Below are 24,599 nucleotides of genomic sequence, written 5' to 3'. Positions count from 1 at the left end.
AGTGAAATCAGGAAAACTACAGGCAAGGATATAGGAAAAGGCAGGGACAGGTAGATAAAGGATATCAAGTTTTTCACCAGAGCACATGGGACTTAAATGTAAATAAATAAGAGCCCAAAAAGGAAAGTTGAAGAGAGGCTCAGATGCCTAACCATCTGAATGCCACTTCAGTAACATACCCTTTCTCTGGGTTTACCACAATGGCTCGAGGTCTATCTTGCTCTCCTTTTAGCACTACTCCAATTGATCTCCCATCTAATCTTGTTACATTAATGACATTGGTGGCCTCACAAGTCCAGTAGATATAGCGGCTATAAATATCAATGCTGAGGTCATAGGGTTGTATTTCTAGGTTCTGATTGGGAACTGAGCTCACAACCACAGTAAAGCCCTAGGGAAAGAAAAAGACATACACATAGAAAATTAGACACCAAACCACATAGCCCTAAGGCAATCTCACTCGCAATGCTTAAACCTGTATGGTCACACACCTGAGAGGGAAATGAACAAGGGACACTTCTACTGATAAATTTTTTATGGGTAATGTGTTTCTTTGTTAACAGGCATCTCAAATGTTCCCTTTGGTTATAATGACTTGGGGCAGAATGGAAAGCTGAGGCCATATTTGTTGCTACAAAAACCTAAGAGTGCCTTGATCAGAGATGGAAGTGAGAGACAGCTATCTCTTACGAGCTGGAGACAACTGTGGCTAGACCACACCCCAGAAATACTTTAGAACAGTGATTTATAACCAAGGGTGATTCTTTGCCTCTCCTTCCCCCACCCAGGGGGCATTTGGAAACGTCTGGAGACACTGGATTGTCATGATGGTGGGGTTGCCACTGGCACCTAGTGGATAGAGGCCAGGGATACTGCTAAACATCCTACAATGCACAGGACAGCCCACCCCACAAAAAAAGAATTATCCAATCTCAAGATACTGTCAATAGTGCTAAGGATGAAAAACATCTAGAGACAATAAAAACAACAGCAATTAGGCTACAAAGCCACATTTATCAATCATCTCTTTCTCTGATCCTCAAATGTACACCCCCAAAATAATATTTACAAAGCCGAGCAAAAGGAGAGGATTTGTTCCTCTGTTCTATCTGAACAGATCATTATTTCATGTACTTGGCATCTCTAAGGTAACATATCTCTTAATGAGGTTACCTAATTTATTTGCAAGTCCTTGGCTATACACTAATATCTATAATTTTCATCTATTTTCAGCTTATTAGTCCTGGCCCATATGGTATAGGGTGCCTATACAATATGCCACTATGACTACATTCTAAATGATCCCTCAGTAATCCTAAATACATTACTTCCTTACTCCTTATTGTGTGATGAGACATAACAAAAAATAGTAACCTAGTCTCCCTAAATTTTTATACATTCAAAATCCAACTTAGCATTTCTGCTGTATGGATGACAACAAATAATTATATTAATCCAAATCTAACACCTTTTGGCCACAAAAAGAAAGCAAGGAACTGTGGATTATGGTATGCAAAACCATGGCTGGTATGTAAGCATATAAGGTTTATTGATAATATTATCATTCCATCCCACAGTAACCAAAAAAAAAAAAAAAAAATCACCAGACTGGTAACACACTAGGTGTTTTCAGTTTTACTGAGATTTTGTTAACATATATGTTTCCTATCCTTCGAATCTTTTAAAAAATAGTTAAATAATATATAATTTTTATTTCTTGAGCCCCTACTATGTAACAGGTCCTGGACATGTGCTTCCTATTCCTTTCAGCTAAAATGTTCTTAAGAAGCCTAGTGAGCATTAGAGCTGGGATCAGAATCAAGGGCTATATTTGATTTCAAAGCTTTTAACACTCCACGCAAATGGTACCACAACAATATATAAATGGGTGGTGTGACAAAATCATTAGTAACATATGAGCATTAACACAAATTTCACTCCCATATCATCATAAATGTTTATTGAAAGAAAAGACCATCAGGAACAAAAAAGCAGAATTGCAGTTTCTCTCAGTCTCTCTCTCTCTCACACACACACACACACACACACACACTCTTAAGCAGAGTCAAAACTTGAGTGAAATAGGATTGTCAGTTAGTCCAGTTACTATGCAGAAGAAGTGATTCTGAACAGTCCTAAACTACCTGGCTGCCATCTTCTTGTGCCTTTCGGATCATATTTTGTCGTGAGTCAATCCAATAAAGTTGCTTGTCCAATGGATCATAATCAATGGCCCGGACATTCCGAAGGCTGTGGATAGGAAGGATCATGTCAGGGCTCTGCTGTTCATCGATCACCATGCGGTTGATGGCACTCTTTTGACTGAAGAGCAGGAATGTGGTAGGAGCTTAAAGAAAGAAAAAAAGTAAGTCTGAATTACAGTTATTTTAAGACCCATATCAGCCATAGATTTTATCAGCCAATTGTATATGAGTATATGAGCGCATACAAACCAGAAATAGATGCTAAAGAGGTAAGGTTGAAGACAGAACCCTCTGACATGTCCCTAGAAATTCTCTTCAAGGTAATATTAATTCGGCCCCCTGGTTACCAAACTAATTAGGAATTTACCCAGTGATAGAGTCATCTAGTCCACTTTGTTCTCCATCTCATCAACAAAGATATCACATGAGACTGGATTTCAGTAAGTATTTGATGAAGATATACAGATTTCCCCTAGTCTACCAAGTGAATAACCCTACTCCCCCTTAAACAACTCTTTTGTGTTGCTGAGCATGGGCCTCCATAGGTCAAAGCAGAGCCTTCAACTCTCACTATCTAGCCATATGTCTTAACTAAGTCACTGAACCTCACTGGGACAAAATTTATTCAACTGTAAAATAAAAGTTATAGTTAACTTGTCCTTCTCAATGAGCTGTTATAAGAATTTTAAAGCATATGTGCAAATATGTTAAAAACTATACGGCATTATGTAAATGTAAAATAAAATAACTATTTTTTATTCTTATCAGTAGTAGCAGTAATAATACTGGTGTTAATAAGAACTAAATCCTCACGGATTGCAGGTATAGACTTTCTTTTGCTTTGTGTAAATATGATGGTTGTGGGGAGGGAGAAGCAGGTAAAAATGACAAAAAACAAAAAATAATAGATACTATTTAGTGAGCCCTTAATGTGTGCCACACACTGGGTTAGATACTTAACATTCATTATCTCTAATCCTCATAAAAACCGTGTATTTATATTTTCCCTAAAAAATATTCGCTTTGATACTAAGTAGATGCCCTAAATTTATGCAATGGGGGAATACAACAGAGATATTCCCTTTTCCCAGGGACTAGGACTCTGATTACTATATATTCATCTTTAATGCAGGAAAACATCTAGAATAGAAGAGCATTTGAGAATGATACCACCTTCAAAGTCTAACAGAATTTTTTAAATACTCATTTAAAAAATTACATATATATATATGAATATATATATTCCATAATTATATTCCATTCTTTTGGTGCTTAGTCATCACCTAAATACAGAATTTTTTCCCTTTCAGGGCTTTAATATAAGCGGTCAAGCCAGGATTCCTTGCTTTATCTTCACAGCTCCATTATTTGGGGTTCAAATGTATACTGGTTTCAATCCCAAAGGAGATTAATGGATACTCACAAAAAAACTTAGTGTGCAACACTGAAATTCTGCTTTATGTATGTTCTTCACCGGCAAAAGCCCATACCCAGTAGGCTGGTTTGAATCTATTATGTCCCCCACAAAAGCCATGTTCTTTAACGCACTCCTGTGGGGGCAGACTTTAGTCTTTTTTTTTTAAATTGAGATTGCTCACATTCCATACAATTATCCAAAGATCCAAAGTGTACAATCCATTGCCCATGGTACCACCATACAACACAATTTTTTTTTTTTTACTTTTTAGAACATTTTCATTACTCCAGAAAAGAAATAAAGACCAAAAAAAAAAAAAAAAAAAAGGAAACTCAAATCCTCCCATACCCCAATCACCCCCTTCCATTATTGACTCATAGTAAGACTTATTAGTCTTTTGATTATGTGGGACATTTGATCAGAATGTTTCCATGATGAGAACTTGTGATTAGATCATTTCCATGGAGGTATGGACCTCACCCATTCAGGGTGGGCCTTGATTAGATCACTGGAGTCCTTGAGAGGAGCAAAGAGAGACAGAAGCCCAGAGACATTTTGGAGAAAGTCAGTTTGAAACCAGAACCTGGGATCAAAGGGCCAACAGATGCCAGCCATGTGCCTTCCCAGCTGACAGAGGTGTTCCAGATGCAATTGGCCTTTCTTCAATGAAAGTATCCTCTTATTGATGCCTTAGTTTGGACACTCTTACGGCCTTAGAACTGTGTATTTGTAATCTAATAAAGCTCCTTTATAAAAGCCGATTCATTTCTAGTACTTTGCATAACAGCAGCTCTAGCAAACCAGAATACCCAGCTTGGCAGATTTATAAAGTATCCCATATATCCTACCGGAATTCTCCATTATCTAGAGTTTATCACACACTGACTTAACAACTTCTGGCAATTTCAGTAGAGCCCATGCCTTAAGTAATAAGAACATGTGTCACAATGGAGTAGCTAACAAGTGTCCCACAATTTTAGTTTTTTTTAAAGAAAAATGGGCTCTAAAATAAAATTTTTCAACAAAATCACCATCACTTCTACTAAAACATTAAGGGTAATCTAGTAAGTAAACCTTATATGACCCTGCAAGAGTGAGCCTGAAAAGAAAGACCCCAGAGTTTTAGATCCCAAATTTTCCTGAATTACAAGCAATTAGTCAAATATACATTTGGCTCTTATTATGTTTTATTAGGTACTTAGTTTTTTTCTGAGTGAAGTTTTAACCGTCAGGAAGATTCTGCAATTAGGTATGGATCTTTTTGTTCTGAAAATGTGGCTGAGACGGTCAAATGTGGCTCCAAATAAATGCTTGTTTCAGAAAGTCTACTGGATAACATTAACAATGACAATTACTTGGATCAGTATTTCTAGGAGGAAGCTGATGTTTTCGGTTATTTACAAGGCAATCAGTGCTTAAAGTGAGGCAGACTAGGCCAGTTACAAAACCCAAATCTATCCTATCCAAATTATATAAACTTTAACTAACACTCCCTCACTTCCTGCAGAATGATGCCTTAAAAATTGTCCCATCAGACTATATGGATCTTACATTCCTACAATGAAGGCAGCAACATGCAGAAGTTGGAGGATGATGCATAAAGTATAAGCAGAAGGCAGCTTTTGCAGAACATGTCTCACTTCTTTCTTTTGCAGGCACAAGTGTTCACCTATAGCTTAAAAGAAGGCATTGCCCTAAAGTAAGAACAGCATAAACTACAAGACCAAGCCCACCATGGATAACTGTGCCATTTGTGCACTGTACACCAAGGGCATCAAGTAGGAACTAAAATCCAATGCATGCTCCCTTGGCCAAGCCATGAACCCATGTTGCTACATGTTCCCAGAGAGAAGACCTTTACCCTATTCACACAAAGGTACCACAGAGGCTACTTCAATACTGAACAAGGGATTATGCAATTTGGTTCCCTGTTTCCTCTCTGACCTCATCTCTTTTATGCACTCTGTTCTAGCAACACTGGCCTCATAGAAGTTCTTCTAACATGCTACACATTTCCCCATCAGGGGCCCCTCTCACTAGAGTGGTATCTCCCAGATATCCACATAGCTTATTTCTTCACCTCCTCCAGTTCTTGAAATAAATGCCATTTTTTTCAGTTAAGATTTTCCTCATCACCTATTTAACACTGCAACCTACCCCACAACTGTTCCTAACTTCTTCCCTGCTCTTCATGTTTCTCCATAACTCTTCACCATCTAATCCACAATATATTTTACTTACTGAGTTTGTTGTCTGTCCCACTGGAATCTAAACTCCATGGGGGAAGGGATTTATATCTACTTCATTCACTACTATATTCTTCACTGCCTCAAATAATGTCCAGTATGTAGTTGGTGTTCAATAAATACTTGTTTAAATAATAAATGAATAAACAAATAAATAAGCATTACATGATAATAACTAAGACAGCCCTGTGGCTATGATTCTAAAGGTAAGAGAACAAAATTATTATAGACAGAAGGCAAGGGAAAGAAACAAGATATAGACATTTATTGAGTACCTCCAATACCTCACACACCACAGTAGGTATTATTTAACCACCAAAATTATTATTCCCATTAACCAGGCTCAAAAAAGTTAAGCAATTTTTCCAAGGTCACAGATTGTTTGACTAGAAAAGCACATTCATTTTTCCAAATGTCTTATTTCTTCATTCATTTCACAATAATTTATTGAGTGTCAACTATGCTCCAAGCATTATGCTAGGAACTTGAGATACATTAGTGAAGAAATCAGAAAAGAATTGCTGCTTCATGAAGCTTAGTTTAAAAGACTGATAGTAAGTAACAAACATAATAAAAAAGTAAATAAAATGATAGAGTATAAAAATTACATGGTATACCAAAGGGTGATAAGTGCTATAGGAAAAAGCAAAAGTTCAGTAAGGTGCACTGGAAATGCCACAGAGGGTGGAAGGACAATTTGCAGTTTTAAAAAAGGTAGACTAGAAGGTAACAATTAAGAGGAAGAGCATTCCAAAAAGAGAAAATAAGCATTTTAACAACCGTAAGGTGGGAGTAATTTAAACACCAGCAACAAGGCCAGTGTGGCTAATTTGGAAATAGCAAAAGGGAGAACAATAAGACATGAGGTTAGAGAAATAAAAAAGGGTAGTGGTAAAAGGTATTGAGTTCAGCTCTTATTGGATCTTTTAAGTCATTTTAAGAACAAGGCTTTTACTCTGAGTGAAATGGGAAGCCATTATAAGGTTTTGAGCTGAGAAACTACATGATCTATTTAGTTTTTAAAACACAGGTCAATGGTGGTCCGATTATAAATAAATGCTGGTACAGCTAGAAGGATGTAACCAGTAGGCTAACATATACCTCTTATAGAGGTTGACAGGACTGCTTGGGTCTTTTACCGTCCCTCATCAATCTAATTATACTGTTGTACTTCAAACTTACTGTGTATAATTAAAACTAGAAACTAAATGTGGGCTTTGGAGTCAAATTTTAGTTATCAATAACATGACTGGGAACAGTGGTATCTACTAAAGTGACTTCTGTAGGCTTAAGAATTTATCCTAATGGCCTTCATATGTGAACAAAGCTTATTTTTTAAAAAGGTAGTTACTATTATGTGGTGAAATTTTGTAAATAAATCATAAAATAAAACAGTCACCACCTAAATCTGGATATTCTTTGTACATTGTCAAATATCTTGCAAAGGAAACACTAAGAATAAAAATGTTCCACATGGGGGAAAAAAAACACCACAGGTGAAGGAATAAATTATATGCTGTTAGGAAACATTTTAAGGGCAAGTACTTCGTGTTAGATTTCTCTTGTAATCTGCCTTGGAATCTAATACATTTCAACACAAATATTAAACAGTACTCAATATAAAAAGCACATTCAACAGGAAACCTTTTGAAGCACTGCTGACCTATTTCAGAAAGGCAGCCAACAGACAGATATTAGGTACACTCAACACTGACTTCTCATGGCCTTCACCCACCAACAAACACAAGTGTGTAAAGCAGCTAGAAAAATAATGGTTTCAAAAAAGTCTTTCTATGTTTTTCTTGCTCCTATCCCTCATTAATCAATTATTACCTCATTTTCCCCTTCCATTCATACCCAAACTTCTTGAAAGAGATGTCTACATATACAACATCCCCTTTTTTTCTATTCACTTTTCAATCTATTCCAATCTGGTTTTTGCCATTACTTCCATGAAATCATTCTCTTCTGGGTTACTAATAATTGCCTTTTCCAAAAATTCAATGGGTACTATTTTTAGGCCTCACATTACTCAACCTCTCAGTAGCATTCAACATAGTTCTTTTTTGAAATGATTTTATCTCTTGTTTTCTGTCCCATTATTCTCTTCTGGTTTTCCTCTTTATCTTGCTGCTGTTTCTCAGTGTCCTTTGTGAGCTTTTTCCCCCGAATTCTCAGAGTTCTTAGGTTACCAGGTGCCGCCTTCTTTTCCTCTACACAAGGGGTTGGCAAATGATGGCTCACAGGGAAAATCTGACCTGCTACCTAATTTTGCAAATAAAGTTTTCATTTAGTTCAGACATGCCCATTTTAAAAACGTATTTGTCCACAGCTGCTTTCAAGCTACAAGGGACAGAGTTGGGCAGAGGTGAATAGGTGCAACAGAGACCATCTGACCCAAAAATCCTAAAATATTTAGCATCTAGCCCTTTAATGAAAGTTTGTTGACCCCTGCTCTATACCTTCTCCCTACGTAATCTCAAACATAATCTCACTCATTAAATACATGTTAGTAAATCCAAAATTTATACCTCTAAGCTCATACCTCAATCTTCTATCCAACTACTGATTTAATATTTGTAATTCATGTTCCATAGGCAATCCAATATTATCCTGTCAAAAACCAAATTTTTTTATTTCTTCCTGAAAACTAATCTCTCAAGTCTTCCTCATCTACTATCCATCTAATTGCTCAAACTAAAAATCTAGAAGTCATCCTTGCTTCTTCCCTTCTCCTGCTTCCCACATACAATCCATTAAAAAGTACTGTTCAGACTAGCTCCAAAATATATCTTGATCCCAACAGCTTCTCTCCATCACCACTGCCACCATGCCAGTCCAAGTATACCTGCCTTTCCACACTGGTCTAGTTGATTTCAATGCTACCACTTGTCCCCCTCAAATCCATTCTCCACAATAATCAAATCATAGTATATTTTATTTAATCTTCACAGTAACTCTAGAAGGTAATTCTTATTATTATATTCCCATTTTATAGATGAGAAAAACTAAGGTTTAAAAATATTATGAGAGAGACCAGAAGATGGCGGCATAGAGAGGAGTGGAAGTTAGTTAGTCCCCCTGGAACAACTAATAAACAACCAGGAACAACTAGTAAATAATCTGGAATAACTGCTGGGGGACAACCTTGACTGTCCACACATCATACACCAACCTGGATTGGGAGGAATGCCTGAGATTGCAGCATAAAGTTTGTAAGTAAAAACTGTGGACCTGAGCCAGGAGCACCCTCCACCCCATGGCAGTCCGAACTGAAAAACCTTGCTATAGTAGAAAGCAGCACTCTCTGAACAAGCGAACATACCTCAGTCCAGCTCCAACTGGAGTTTTAAATAACAAACATGAACTGCTCAATACAAGCTACAAATCCCCAAGAAGCAGACAGAGGCTTTTAGTGATGACTGACCTAAAGAGCCGGAGGACTTCTCTGTCCAGGAGGGGGAGCCCAGAGGACCAGGTGCTATCTCTGGCTGGCGGATGAAGCTGCGGGGACCATGGACTTGCCCTGTGGGGGACTTTCTGTCCCTTTTTCTCTCTCTCAACACAAGCGGCTTGGTGGAGAAAGCCGCAGCCATTTTCAGTTCAGGGCGCTCTGACCCAGACAAGGGTGGAGATTCCCTAAGAGGAATGAGGCAGGAGGTCCTCATTCAGGACCAGACCCAGAGCCTGGAGGAAAACAGCCAAAACAGAAACTAAGCAGGCGATACCTCCTTACACCAGTCAGGAGTGACAGGCTGACAGATGCCATCTGCTGGGCAGGTTAGGAAAAGCACAGTGGCTAGAGGCCTCACAAGGTGTGTCAATCTTCAAAGACACGCTCTCAGGGAAAACTGATACTGAATATTGACCCCTTCTGAGATCTGAGCCCATCCTGGTCTGGGAAATCCTGATGGGGTACCCAAGGAAACCAGATGCCTAGACAACAGAAAACTACAACCTACACTAAGAAAAACAAAGTTATGGCCCAGTCAAAGGAACAAATGTACACTTCAACTGAGATACAAGAATTGAAACAATTAATGCTAAATCAAATCAAAAAGTTTAGAGAAGATATGGCAAAAGAGATGAAGCATATAATGAAAACATTGGGCGAACATAAAGTAGAAATCGAAAGTTCAAAAAAAAAAACTGGCAGAATCTATGGAAATGAAAGACACAACAAAAGAGAAGAAATACACAATGGAGACATAAAACAGCAGATCTCAAGAGGCAGAAGAAAACACTCAGGAACTGGAAAAAAAGACACCTGAAATCCTACACACAAAAGAAAAGATAGAGAAAAGAATGGAAAACTATGAGCAACATCTCAGGAAATTGAATGACAACATGAAATGCATGAATGTACATCTCATGGGTGTCCCAGAAGGAGAAGAGAAGGGAAAAGGGGTGAAAACAAAGAAAATTTCCCATCTCTTATCTACAACATAAAATTACAGATCCAAGAAGCACAGCATACCCCAAACAGAATAGATCTGAATAGGCCTATCCAAGACACTTAATAATCAGATTATCAAATGTCAAAGACAACGAAAATCCTGAAAGCAGCAAGAGAAAAGCGATCCATCGCATACAAAGGAAGCTTGATAAAGACTATGTGCAGATTTCTCAGTAGAAAACATGGAGGCGAGAAGGAAGTGGTGCGATATAGTTAAGACAATAAAAGAGAAAAACCAGCAACCAAGAATCCTTATCTGGCAAAACTATCCTTCAAATATGAGGGAGAGTTTAAAATATTCTCTGACAAATCAACAATGACAGAGTTTGTGAGCAAGATACCTGCTCTACAGGAAATACTAAAGGGAGTACTACAGACAGATAGGAAAAGACAGGAGTGAGAGGTTTGGAGCACAATTTTGGGTGATGGTAGCAGAGCAATGTAAGTACACTGAACAAAGATGTACTGTGAGTAAATACACTGAACAAAGATGACTGTGAGTATGGTTGAAGACGAAGGTTAGGAGCATGTGGGACAGAAGAAGGAAAGATAAAGATTGGGACTGTGTAACTCAGTGAAATCTAGAGTGTTCAACAATTGTGATAAAATATACAAATATGTTTTTACAAGAGGGAGAACAAATAAATGTCAACCTTGCAAGGTGTTAAAAATAGGGTAGTATTGGGGGAAAATACAAACAATGCAACCTAGAGATTATAATTAACAGAAACATTGTATTCTGCTTCCTTTAATGTAACAAAGGCAATATTAAATATGCAATAATAAATGCATATAAGGGGGGGCATAAGGGAGGTATATGGGACTCTTGGCATTGGTGAGGTTGTCTGATTTTATTCTACTTTAGTTTAATGCTATTTTCCTTTTGCTGCTTCCTAGCTGTTATTCTTCCCCCCCTCTCTTTCTTTTTTGTTTTTCTTTTGTCTCTGTACCTTCTTCAACTCTTACTCCATCTTTGTGGAAGAAATGGAGATGTCTTTATATAGAGAGTGGTGCTGGTGATAAATACATAAATACGTGACTATACAGTGAATCACTGATTGTTTACTTAGGACAGAATGTACGGTGTGTGAACAAAACCATGTTAAAAAAATGGGTTGATGAAGAAACTTTGAGGGTACTACATTGAGTGTAATAAGTCAGACACATAAGGACAAATATTGCAGGAACTAATTATAGGAACTCACTCATAGGAACTAATTATAACATGTAAACTCATAGACATGAAATATAAGTTACCAGGATATAGAATGAGGCTAAAGAACGGGGAGCAGTTGATTATTATGAGCAGAATGTTCAACTAGGGTGAACTTAAATATTTGGAAATGGACAGAGGTGATGGTAGCACATTGAGAATAACCAACAGTGCTGAATGGTGTGTGAATGTGGTGGAAAGGGGAAGCTCAGAGTCACATATGTCACCAGAAGGAAAGCTGGAGGTTAAAAGATGGGAATGTACCAGTGAATCTTGGGGTGGGCAATGTCTGTGATTAACTGTACAAATATTAGAAATCTCCCTCATGAACCAGAACAAATGCATGACATTGTAACTAGAAGTTAGTAAGAGAGGTGCATATAGGGGAAAAAATACCTATTACAAACTATACACTACAGCTAGTAGTGTTTTAACATTCTTTCATTAACAGTAACAAATGTACTATACCAATACTATGAGTCAGTAATGGAGGGGGGGTGGTTAGTGGTATGGGAGGATTTGAGTTTCCCTTTTTTTTCCTGTTTCTTTTCTGGAGTAATGAAAATGTTCTGAAAATTTTTAAAAAATTAATTGTGGTGATGGATGCACAACTGTATGATGGTACCATGGGCAACTGATTGTACACTTTGGATCTATGGATAATTGTATGGTATGTGAACAATCTCAATAAAAAAATAATAAAATATATTACGAGATTCCAAAGTATAACCACTTAATCATTGAACTATAATCCTGTGTTCTTTTTCTTTCACAGTTGAAGCCCTGTGTCAGAATAGACTAAATCCTTTCCCCTGTGACTTCTTTTACTTTTTATAGGCACAAAACAAAGTAACTTCAATAGTTAACTATATCCAATATCGTATAGAACTTTATTACCTTCTACTCTATGGAACTAAACCTGATTTCTTGCCCATGAATCTACTCTTTCTGATCTAATCTCTACCTATTTCTTTATCATATCAACCAATCTGTTCTTGTCTATCCACCAAGATACAGGTTATACAAACCGAATTTCCCAAAGCCAACAATGTTTTATTTGCTACACACAGTGTTTTGTTGCTGTTGGCACAGTGGCTTTTTTTCTTTTTTTTAATGTGAATTATTTGCCAACATTTATTTAAAAATCAAGAGATTTTGCAGGAAAATAAAAATCTAAATTCAAGACTAAATGGGAAGATCTGGTAACATCAGCTGGAATTAAGTAAGTAGCAGCTTCCCATTAAGTTCAGATTTGTGCTCTGGAGTTCCTCATCTACTGATTTACTGTTTTATACTGGGCTAACTTTCCCTATATCCATTTTTTACCTGGCCTCATATACTTAAATACTTCAAAAGACAAGAGGTTGAGTTCTAGCATTAAAGGATCTGTTTCACGGGCAAACAAAAATTTGTTTTTGTTATACTGTCTGTGAATTCTTTGTGGCTATTCTTCCTTTGTTTTATAATGAATAAATATTACCCGTACAGTGCACACACAATGCTCTCTATGAAGCTATGCAAACTGTACCAAATATTTAATGCCAAAGGGTAAAAGACTTAATCTTCCATAACATCAAGTTGCTATCACAAAATAAATAATAAGTAACAAAAACTTGCATTTTTCTCCCTGTTAGCCCTCCTCTTTTACTAAAGAAATAACCAACTCTGGATTGCCATAATTTCTTACTCTAGAAATGTGAAGAACTATGGTATTTCCAAAATGCTGTTTTCTCCTCTAAATCTAGCTTGCTTGGGGGCAGGGTAGAGGGTGGGGAGCGGGTGGGGGGTGGGGTGAGGTGGGTGAATGCAGCTTACCACTACAAGTCCTATTGTCACTATTAAGAGAGTAATGAGCAGGGCATCCACAAACAAAACCTCCAACTGGCACAGCCAAGCAGAGGTGGGAGCAGTGCCCATTGCTGGAAGCACATTCGTTCCATCCTGCCTGCCGAGAGGAGTGAAAGACGAGGATGTCCATCACATAATCCAAGTGGCCCTGAATGATGGTGCGGTTTTGGCCACTGGTTTTGTTGGCACGTTCAATGCTGCGTCGGCTCCAGTCCGTCCAGTAGATGTAATCCTGGTACTGAGTTAAGCCAAAAGGATGAGGCAAGTCATCTGCTATAACTTCACGGTTGAGTCCTATTTTTGAAAAAGCAGCAGACAGAGGAGAAGCAGAAGGATGAAACATGGTAAGAACACAAGTGTCATCTTGTCCCCACACTGTCCCCCCCAAAATTTTTGACACGTTACATTTGTAAGCAACTTTTAAAAAAAGAGCAATTCATTGAATAGCAATGCTAAAACCAGACCAATCCTCTGAACTCAATCCATCTGCAATCTGACCCTATTCCTTAAAATTAAACTCCTGATATAATGAGTTTGTTTAAATTCCTACAGTCTCTATGATTTTTATTTTCTCTACATAGGTCTATAGTTCAACTTTACTTCTTTCTTCCATAAAAAGATACAAGTATTTATATAGCAATTTTGCTGATAGAAAAAAAAAATCACTTCAGGAATATCCAGGGAGTTATAAATTTCATTATAACAAACCCCAAAATAATGAAATCTCCACATAATACAGAGATATGAATCCAAGTCTGGTCTGCTGTTAATAAACAAGATATACTTCCAGAACATGGGAAGAATCTAAACATTCACATGAAGTTTTATTAATGAAATCTAATCAATGTTGAATAATCTTCACTGACTTTTACATAGAAAAATATACCATCTATTTGAATAAAAAGATTTAGAGCTTACCAAGCATATTTGAGGATTCTATTAAGTTGGTATCCAGGTCTGTCCAATAAAGCCTTCTTTTAGCATAATCAATAGTTAGGCCATTTGCCCGCCCCACATTTGGAACTAATGTAGTACGTTCACTTCCATCCATAGCAGCTCTGTCTATCTTAGGTTTACCACCCCATTCAGTCCAATACATGAATCTAAATTCAAAACAATGGATAAACATTCCACTTTTGGTTATTTGGCGGAAAACTCATATTCATGCATAGTAACTAAATAAATTTAAAGAAAAATATGCAATAAATCAAGGAAATAAGTAAGACAAAATCATGGCTACAATTTCTTCAATTATTTTGGCACTCTCAACAAAATATTTTTTCTCATACCCAAAAAGTAAGTGAGTCAGTTTTCTTTGGTCTTTCCAATGAATCTGTTCTATCCAAAACATAGGAATTGGAAACAAACCAGTGATTTCCTTATTGCAGCACTGATATTTATAAAACTAATATTTAAGAAGAAAGCAATGCATTAGAGCTCTGGTTTCAGAATCTCACTTCTGAATACATATCTTTATGTATTTCTGAATACAAATAATTTGAGTTTTTATTGAACTTACTTTTTCAATTTGTATAATCAACGCTCCAACAAAAACAAGTTGCAGGAATACATCAAAGGTAAAAAAAAATAGCGGGCCTTTAACTGAAGTTAGAAGCAAAGTTTGGAAACATATGTGGTCATACAGTCCAAGAGACCATACTATATGAACAAGAGCAACAAATCACCCCTTGATGTGTGTTAAGCTGGGCAATGAACACCACTACTACAATCCCTGTGAAATTTTAGATTACTGCTTTGGTTTTATTTTATTTTTTAACATCTTCCACTTTAACTTAGAGCAGCACTATAGTACAGGCTTTCTACAGATAAGGAGGCTAAAGCGCAAAAAGAAATGTAAATGCTTTGTCTTAGAGCTAGTTATATGTCAGAGCTAGAAATGGAACCATAATCCTTAGGTCAAATGCCCTTTCAATTAAGCTAGTAAGGTGTTAGTTTGGAGACACTCTAAATACTGGCAACAGGAAAAGAATTCCATGAGCCAGCTCTCATCAAATACCTGAGGACAAACTCACTCATCAGCCTGCCAGCTGATGGGTGACTTGGAAACAATGTATAAGCATGTTTTTCTGAAAATTAAAGCTGGTCTCAGGCTTTGTTTGCATTTGCACTTCTCAGATGACGGGTGTGAGCACGCTACAAGAGCCAGAGCCAAACAACTGTGGGAGAAATTTCACAGTTGCCAGCAGCAACCTATACTAGAGTCTTAATCCCAACTACTAAATTTATCTGTCCAGCAACTAATGCTTAGAGCCAAGACTATCATAATCCTACCACAAGATGAGAGCACAGGAAAGCTAACTTTGATATACCTTCTAACAGACAGATAACTAATAATGTAATTGAAGTGGTGATTTCAGGGAGACTATTTTTAATTATAGATATGGAAAATATGTTTATAATGTTGATTTCTGCTTTTAAAACTTCAATTTTCTTTTCCAATTTCAGATTTCTTAGCTGCTGGCTTTTAAAAACTTGCTGAATCTTGTACAAAGGATCACCTACCCTTGAAAAACATCATGTTGTTAATAAACAATTCAACTTAAACACTTCAACTTATAATATCAAAGTTTCTTCAAGTTTATAATAATGATCCAGTAATGGTCATTCTGAATTAATAAATATTCTAAAATGGAACTTTTTGAAATGCAATTATTTCTTAGCACACAACATTATTTCAGTGAGTTTCCTAAAAAAGATTTGGAATTTGGCATAACTGGAGAGGAGATACATGCAAATATATACCTGATGATATCTAAAAAACAAGGCTGTTTACTTAGTATATAAACAATGACTAGTAATATTAGACTATTACACCATTTCACCAGTCTTTCTTCACCCAATGTTAATGGCAAAAGTAAAATTTAGCTAATAATTACTAATTCTAAATAGTGAAATCTCAATTAATGGTTTTCAAATAAAGTCTATCATTTAAGGGGTCAGATTCATAATAAGCATTATTTAAGACATCAAGAATATAACCCATAAATAGCCCACATTTCCCCAAATGTGCAAAGTAGTTGCAAAAAATGCATACACAAAGCTGTTTACCCTTCAGCAGGGTCCAATGCAAGGGCTCTAGGGCTATCCAGGTCTTTCCACACCAAAACTTGTCGGTGCTGCCCATCTAACTTTGACACCTCAATTCGATTCGTTCCAGTGTCTGCCCAGTACAGGTTCTTCCCAAGCCAGTCAACTGCCATGCCTTCTGGGTAATCTAAGCCGAATTCTACCACATGTTCCAGTGCACTGCCATTCATAAAGGCTCTGCTGATAGTCTGTGAAAACATAACAACCAAGTCACATGGCTTAAGCAAAAACACTATCCAGAAAGAAGTCTGGTTTGATTTTGGTTGAGACTGGGGGGGGGGGGGGGGGGGGTGGTGCGAGGATGAGAGCCAAGAAGCATACTATTTCTTAATAAAATTCACATATTTTATAAGCACAGAAAAAAATCTGATGTCAATCTCTAACACAAACCCTAGAGCATAAAGATGGGGATAACTCATCTGGTTCTAATAAACACAACCATGACTTCAAGTTTTACTGTCACTTCGGAAGGAAAATTTTAAAATTCCTAAGAACCAAAAGTATACTCTGGTAAGACAACAGAACAACTTTTCTTTTAAAATTTATTAGTAATCAAGAGAAAAAGATGTGACCAGAATGTTGTAGATTCTTAACTCATTGTCAACTTTCTGAAAGTGCTTGAGAATATGAAGTCACTGTGTCAATTTGACAAGATCTCAACAACTTTATACCTTATAAAATGCATATAATCATTATTATGTTACCACTGTAGTTTTAAATCCCCTAATATTTTAAAACAATCATAATTCAAGCTAATAAGAATAGTTGCCATTTCTTGTCAAGTACTGTCCTAATAATAAGTACTTCGTGTACACAGATTTTCTCATTTAATCCTCACAACAACCTTACAAGGTAGACATTCTATTTTCAAGATGAGGACTCAGGTCAGGAGTAAAAGCCAACAATTATTTATTTACTTCACTGATTCATTCATTTCATAGATTTTACAGAACATCCTTAGAATCCAATTTGGTCTGGCTCCAGAGCCCCATGTTCTTGTGTATAATACTAGACAAAAGTTGACACAAAAGTTATCTGAAACAAGTTGACCCAAAACAATCTGGAAAAAGGAAAGATAATTTTCCAGATTTCTGGTTAGGAGCTTCCTCTTTCCCACTGTCCCAGTGTGCTTTTCAATATTTGTTCTAGGAAAGAGAAAATAAAAGTATATTATAGCTCACATTTGGCTTTTTTTTTCTTTTTAACCGGTCAGCTCCAGAATTATGTTCAAAATAAAATGAGAGAGCCAAGTCTCTACAAGCCACCCATGTGAAACAAAATTGTTTACTCCACTAATGACAGAAAATTTGTCATCTTCAAACAGAATAAAGGAGAAGGAAGGTTATGTCTTGCAGATTTAGAACACAGTAGCAAAATACCTTGCATTAAAAGAAATCTAATAAATAAATTAAAAATTAAAAGTTTTTGTTGGACTTTGCCTTAAGAGCAAGAGGGAGAGGGATCAAAGCATGAAGATTCAGAAATTCTAGAAGCTCCTTGCTGTTACTTTCCAGCATCAATTTCCAATTTCTTTGCTAACCTTGAGTGATATATCAGTCCAGTAAATACGGTTGTCTGTTACATCAAAATCCAAGGCAGAAGCTTCTTTGACACCAGTGAGAGGAATGGCCACATTATTATTGTTAGTTTCCAAAGAAATTCGCCTGATATCTGCTCTTCGTGAAAACAAAAGAAAAGCCTCTGGGACAATGCAGGTCTTCATGTCACTGATGAGTTCAAAGCCAATGGGGCAGGCACATCGAAGGCCCTGAGGTCTATAGAGGCAGAGATGACTACATCCCCCATTTTCCTCAGCACAGGGGTTAGAACCTAAAAGATCAATTAATCATAAAAGAACACAGAAGGATGCACACACTGACACAATCAACACATTTTTACTTTAAAATGATTAAGCATTTTTAATTTATTTTAAAACAACTGATTAAGGTCTCTGGTTCATAGAAACCTCTGATTATGCCTCCTCCCAATTCTAGTTTCAGTTCTAATCTCACAAAAAGCAGAATGAGGATTAATAGGGCACAAAACTATGATAAAATACTTTCCTTTGCATCCACAATAAGTATTAAAATAAGTTAAATTATTAACACAACAGGGTTGAATTTTTTGTTTTTAAATTAAAAAAAGTATTTATTTCTACTATCATGTTTCTTATTGTCCAGGCACGTCTTACATACATAGCTGAAGTAATGCCCTATCACGTACTCTGTTTAAAGGCAAAGTGTAACAGGTAAAGCTGATCAGCTGTCTACAGCTCTCAGCTTACGGGAAACTTCGTCCTGATTTTACATTAATTTCTGAAAATCAGAAATGCCATCTCCAAAAAATATTAAGAGGGTTGTAAAAAAGAATCACTTTATTCAATTACTATAGTTGTAGCTTTTGGGGTATATTTTCTCTTAGAATTGAAAAACTAAGAAGGAAATGTCACTTAACATTGTTAGTATGTCAGCATAGGTCAGCAAAAAAAAAAGTACTGTGATAAGCTTGTCTCTGATATTACTAAGAAGAAATTCTAGGTCAAGCTTTAATCAACTCCTTATGCTTGTATCCTTTTCCATATTCATAACAGAGGACTGGTACTGCCTTTGAAACTTTATTAACAGGAGCAAATCCAGTATCCACTGATTGCTTCTCAAAAGGCACTCTAACCCACCAGACAGCCTGGCTGTTTCATTCTTATCAATACCCTAGCCATCAAAACACTCAATAGGACATAAATGAACCTAATGAAAAAAAGAAGAAATCTACTGAGTTGGGGGGTGTGTTTGGTGCACTGGATTGGTCCAGGATTATGAATCCTAAACCTCTCATTTATCATCCATTTACTCTGCTACTGGCCTCTGATACCCATTTTCATCAATCATAGAGCAAATACTTGGACAATAACACCATACATTATTCCTCAGGTATGAGGAAAAGACACCTTGACCAGAATGTGCACCTTCGTGGCCAACAGCATGTACACCTGGGGTAGCTTCTTGAGCTTCAGGTTGGGACATTAGAGTATTACGAATGAGACAGTACAAAGTCTCCTTGTTGGTGGTGGCAGGGGCAGCTCTTGGCCTGAAACAGGCCACCCAGAAACAGGACTGAATTATTGTGAAGAAGTTGTGTGTATGTATGTATGTATTTAACCCTTCAGTTCAAACTATGTAGTCAGAGTAATGAGCCAACATTTAAAAGACCCATTCCTGTCAAAAAAAAAAAGGGTGGGGTTGAGGGTGGGGGTGGAGGTGGAAGTGGTTAACATGATTTCTGTAAACCTCAATTGGGGGGCAGGAGTCCAGAAAGCCCTTAAATGTACTAATTATTTACACCAACAATTTAAAATGCTACTTTACAAGCTGCTATCTCCACCTTTTTTCATTCCTAGTTTCTATCTCTAAGAGAATTTTGGAATTACTTACCAATGATTCGATGAACATTTGTGGCCTTTAGGCCCATGAGGTCAGGCAGCTGATCTATGATGATTTCCCTCTCTGCACTTCGTTTGTGTACTCTTTCGATGCTACGCCTCTGCCAGTCAGTCCAGTAAACATAGTCACCCAACAAAGTAAACCCAAAAATATGAGGAATTTTGTCTTCCACTAGCACTCGTCTCCCAGTGCCATCAGTATTCATAACCTTCAGGTTTAAGTTCAAACAGAGAGAGAGGAAAAGGTATGTACTTATCCTTCAAATGTATGTAAAAATGACAAAGCCAACTGCCTATTTCATCAAAATCCAAAACTCATCTTAGTTATTCCTATTTCGATGCTTTCACAAAATTACAACATCCTGATTCAATGAGAATGATTTCAGTCAATAGCTCAAATATGACTTCTATTTCTCCAATCTCTTATTACCCTTCCTTCTAAATATTCTGTCAACTTTAGATTTAGAATGCACCTCTTCTTTTAAATAGACTGCAGCAAAATTAAAACTAGATCACCTTACATTTGCACATCAGTTTTCAAATTATAATGTACCTTCACACATTATTTTATCACACATTTTGTTTTATAACATGCTTTATTTTATCCTTAGAGTTTTGCCTTTTTTGTATCTAAGGAAACTAAGACTCATGTAAAGTCACACAACTTGTAAACAGAGTTGATGTCTTTTTTAAGACTCTTTCCATGTAACATATCTTTTATTTCTGTTTTTGTTTAAAAAAAAGATAAAAAGGGTTCTCAGTAAATCTCTCATTCCCTCAGGTTAGTCACAAAAGTACCTGGAGTTCAGGACAACCTCTCTGCAACTAGCTTTCACAAAACTGGGATGTACCTCTTCTTTCCAGTTACCCTGTAGCAACATTAAGTTCATTCTGACACCCTCAGTATAAACATCAACAACTCCTCTAGAAGTGGCAAAGGCAACTTTTCTGTCTCTGCCATTTCAGCAACATGCATTAACAATCATCCATTCTGAAAGATGTAATAAGGCTTCCAAAGCACCAAACTGCAAGTCTCCATCTGAGACCATTCTACCATATAAAATGGCCTGTGTGTTAAAGCAAATTAACCTCTAGAAATCTTATTCTGGTACTAAAAACTTGTATAACCAAACAATAACTCCCTTCTCACTCCCTCATAAATGGGCAGGTATCAGATGTAATCTCATATGAAAGTATTAATTTTTTATCCATAAAATCAGCAAGAACTATTCCAAGTAACTCATAAGTATGACTGGCTAGACTGAATGACAACCAGATGTTTCCTCCCTCCCTAAAAACTGCAGAACACTTGCTGACCTTCTATGACCAGAGGATTAAACAAAAACAGCAGACCTAACAGTTGGAGGATTGAGTGAGCAAAACAAGAGCTATGTCCTTACATTTTCATTGGAAAATACCAATAAATGCTTGATTTACATCCAATGAAAGATATTTTTATTAGCTGAATGTTTATTTGTCCATATCAGATAGAAAAGAACTTCTATTAGACCTGATGCATGGAGCTGTAATTAAATAGAATGTTTTTTAAAAGTTAAAAACATTGTTAAAAAACTAAATACTACTTCAAATTCTATGTTAAATATTTTTAAATTAATAATTGCTCCTTAACTTGAGACTTAAGCTTAGATTTTACATTAATATTTTCTTGCAAGAGACCATTTCTGGTTATGTTTTATGACATCTATGTTGTATCTTAAAATTACTTTGGGTCAAATGCCAAAATAGTGTTCAAGAGTAAAAGTACTAAGCAGAGAAAAAGTGTCAATTATTTGTTTACATATTTTGCTATAATATGGGTTCAGAATAGCAGGAACCCTAATTTATCCATTTATTTGTCTTCCAGAGCTCTTATCAAAGAGCCTGGCAAAAAAAAAAAAACTCAATAAATACTTGTTAAATGACTTAAGGATGGAGATTCTTCAAGAAAGGGTAGGATTTGAAATCCATCTTGAAGAATTAAAAGAATTTTGACAAAAGAAAAGATAATTTTCTAAAATAAAAGAAATAACTTGTGTTAAGGCACACAGTCAAAGATGCATTCAATGCGTATGACTTTGAAAGGAATACTTTGAAGCAAAAAGAATGGGAAAGGGACTCAAAGGAGACAGCATCAGGCAAATATTATGGCAAGTATTAAATTCCAGGTTAAGGAGAATCATAGAGAACAAGAAGCTTCTAAAAGCATCTGTTTTTACAGGAAAGTGACACAACAAAGCTGCATCTGAAGACTTCATTTACCTTTGCCACTGTGTTCACATTGTATTTGTGCTAAAGATAAAATCTTATTTTAACTATAGCGTTATGGTTAGCAAAGTATTTTCAATTTTTGCTGGATGGTAATATAAGTCCAAAATCCCTTATGTGAATCCCTTGGGGCCAGCTATATTTCAGAATTCTGGCAGGCTATTTAGAAAGGTTAACACAATGCATACAGCATATCACCTCTCCTGGGGCTAGGGCAGCAGTTCATTACCAACATTTTAATATTTCTACAACAAAACATATAAACAGACCAGGATAAAGACTACAAACGCCTCACATTACTTCAGGTCAGGTTTTTCCCCAACTGAATTAGCAAAAACAATTTTTGGTTTTCAGAGACTTTGGATTTCAGAATTGCAGATAAAAGACTGTGTACCAGAAATGCTTTGCTGCTTTTGAGAGTCGTCCATTGACAAAAGTAGATGATCACTATTAATGCTGCTCTAAGTGCAAGCAAGGGTCTTGGGAGAAGAAGAAAGAGCAAAAAACATAGCAGAAAGAAAAAAGGTCTTTAGCAATACCTGGTGAAACAACAACAAAAAAAGAGTATCAAAGGTCTTATGGAGATCTTTAGAACAGCACATTGGCCAGGAACTCAAAAATAATCGAAGAAAAGCCACAACTAAAGGTTTCCTATCTTTACCACCTAAGGCACTAACTCCAACCAGTATTTCCTTATTCTCTCACTATAAAAGCAAAAACTGAATTTAAAAAGTCTTTTCTTTTTTGATAAACTACACACTCAAATGAAACCCATCAATTCATGTCTATTTAAAATTAAACAATGTAAATAAGATGTTTTTTAACTTCATTTATCAAAAAACTAAAAAAAAAAAAATTTTTCAAACAAAAACAAAACAAAGGAATAAGAAAAACAAATTACTTAAAATAACTACATTGCTTCCAACATGTTCTTACCATACCCAAGAAAATTTACAAGCCATAATCATTTCTGAGCATTCCTATAACATTAAGATTACCCTCAATAGCTTATCTGTTCTTCTTAGATTATCGCTCCCCTCTCCAAGAGTTGTAGTCTATCCTAGGTTACCTACATTCTATAATATAAACCATTTATTTTACATTTTTCACTGAGTTCACATTAGTGGTAACATACAATATCTCTCTTTTTCTGTCTGGCTTATTTCACTCAGTATTGTGTCTTCAAGGTTCATCCATGCTGTCACATGTTTCACGAGCTCTTTCCTTCTTACTGCCGCATACTATTCCATCATGTGTATATACCACATTTTGTTTATCCACTCATCTGCTGAAGAACATTTGGATTGTTTCCATCTCATGGCAATTGTGAACAATGCCGCTATGAACATCGGTGAGCAAATACCTGTTTGTGTCACTGCTTTCACATCTTCTGGGTATATATCAAGAAGTGAAATTGCTGGATCAAAGGGTAACTCGGTATCTAGTTTTCTAAGAAACCGCCAGACTGTCCTCCAGAATGGCCGTACCATTATACAGTGCCACCAACAATGAATAAGAGTTCCAATTTCTCCACATCCTCTCCAGGATTTGTAGTTTTCTGTTTGTTCAATGGTAGCCATTCTAATTGGTGTGAGAGATCTCATTGTGGTCTTAATTTGCATCTCCCCAACAGCTAGTGAAGATGAACATTTTTTTATGTGTCTTTTAGCCATTTCTATTTCCTCTTCAGAGAAATATCTTTTCATAACTTTTGCCCATTTTATAATTGGCCGTTTGTACTCTTGTCATAGAGTTGTAGGATTTCTTAATACATGCAAGATATCAGTCTTTTGTCAGATACATGGTTTCCAAATATTTTTTCCCGTTGAGTTGGCTGCCTCCTCACCTTTTTGTCAAATTCCTTAGAGGTACAGAAGCTTTTAAGTTCGAGGAGTTACTATTTATCTATTTTTCCTTTTGTTGCTTGTGCTCTGGGTGTAAGGTCTAAGAAGCAACCTCCTAATAAAAGGTCTTGAAGATGTTTCCCTACATTATCTTCTAGGAGTTTTATGGTACTTTCATATTGAGGCCTTTGATCCACTTTGAGTTAACTTTTGTGTAGGGCGTGAGGTAAAGGTCCACTTTCATTCTTTTGGATATGGATATCCAACTCTCCCAGCCCCATATGTCCCAGATCAGTGGGTTTGGGGGACTTACCAAAGATCAGCTGACCATAGATCCGGGGGTCTATCTCCGAATTCTCAATTTGATTTCATTGATCAATATTGTGCCAATACCATGCTGTTTTGGCAACTGTGGCTTTAGAGTAAGCTTCAAAGTCAGGAAGTATTAAGTCATCCCACTTCATTTTTCTTTTACAGAATGTTTTCAGCAATTCAAGGCATCTTTCTCTTCCAAATAAATTTGATAATGTTTTGAAGTCTGCAAAGTAGATTGTTAGAATTT

General features: G+C 36.5%; 1 protein-coding gene and 1 pseudogene across 2 annotated transcripts in view; both read right to left on the bottom strand.

Annotated features, from left to right (window-relative positions):
* Window positions 1–24,599, bottom strand: part of LRP6 (LDL receptor related protein 6) — a 219,998-nt gene that overhangs the window by 51,775 nt on the left and 143,624 nt on the right. For both annotated transcript variants that reach the window (XM_037845616.1, XM_037845617.1), the window contains 7 exons: window positions 19,921–20,137; window positions 18,033–18,322; window positions 16,454–16,680; window positions 14,303–14,487; window positions 13,352–13,678; window positions 2,145–2,347; window positions 180–391 (listed from right to left, as the gene is read on the bottom strand). In XM_037845616.1, coding sequence (XP_037701544.1) covers window positions 180–391; window positions 2,145–2,347; window positions 13,352–13,678; window positions 14,303–14,487; window positions 16,454–16,680; window positions 18,033–18,322; window positions 19,921–20,137 — 1,661 coding nt within the window. The remainder of the gene's footprint in view (window positions 1–179; window positions 392–2,144; window positions 2,348–13,351; window positions 13,679–14,302; window positions 14,488–16,453; window positions 16,681–18,032; window positions 18,323–19,920; window positions 20,138–24,599) is intronic.
* On the bottom strand, window positions 18,961–19,880 carry LOC119541609 (annotated as a pseudogene).

This window comes from Choloepus didactylus, chromosome 8, assembly GCF_015220235.1.
Source record: "Choloepus didactylus isolate mChoDid1 chromosome 8, mChoDid1.pri, whole genome shotgun sequence".
Taxonomy (NCBI): domain Eukaryota; kingdom Metazoa; phylum Chordata; class Mammalia; order Pilosa; family Megalonychidae; genus Choloepus; species Choloepus didactylus.
The sequence above is the reverse complement of the archived record's forward strand: the minus strand, read 5'-3'. Positions and strand labels throughout refer to the sequence as shown.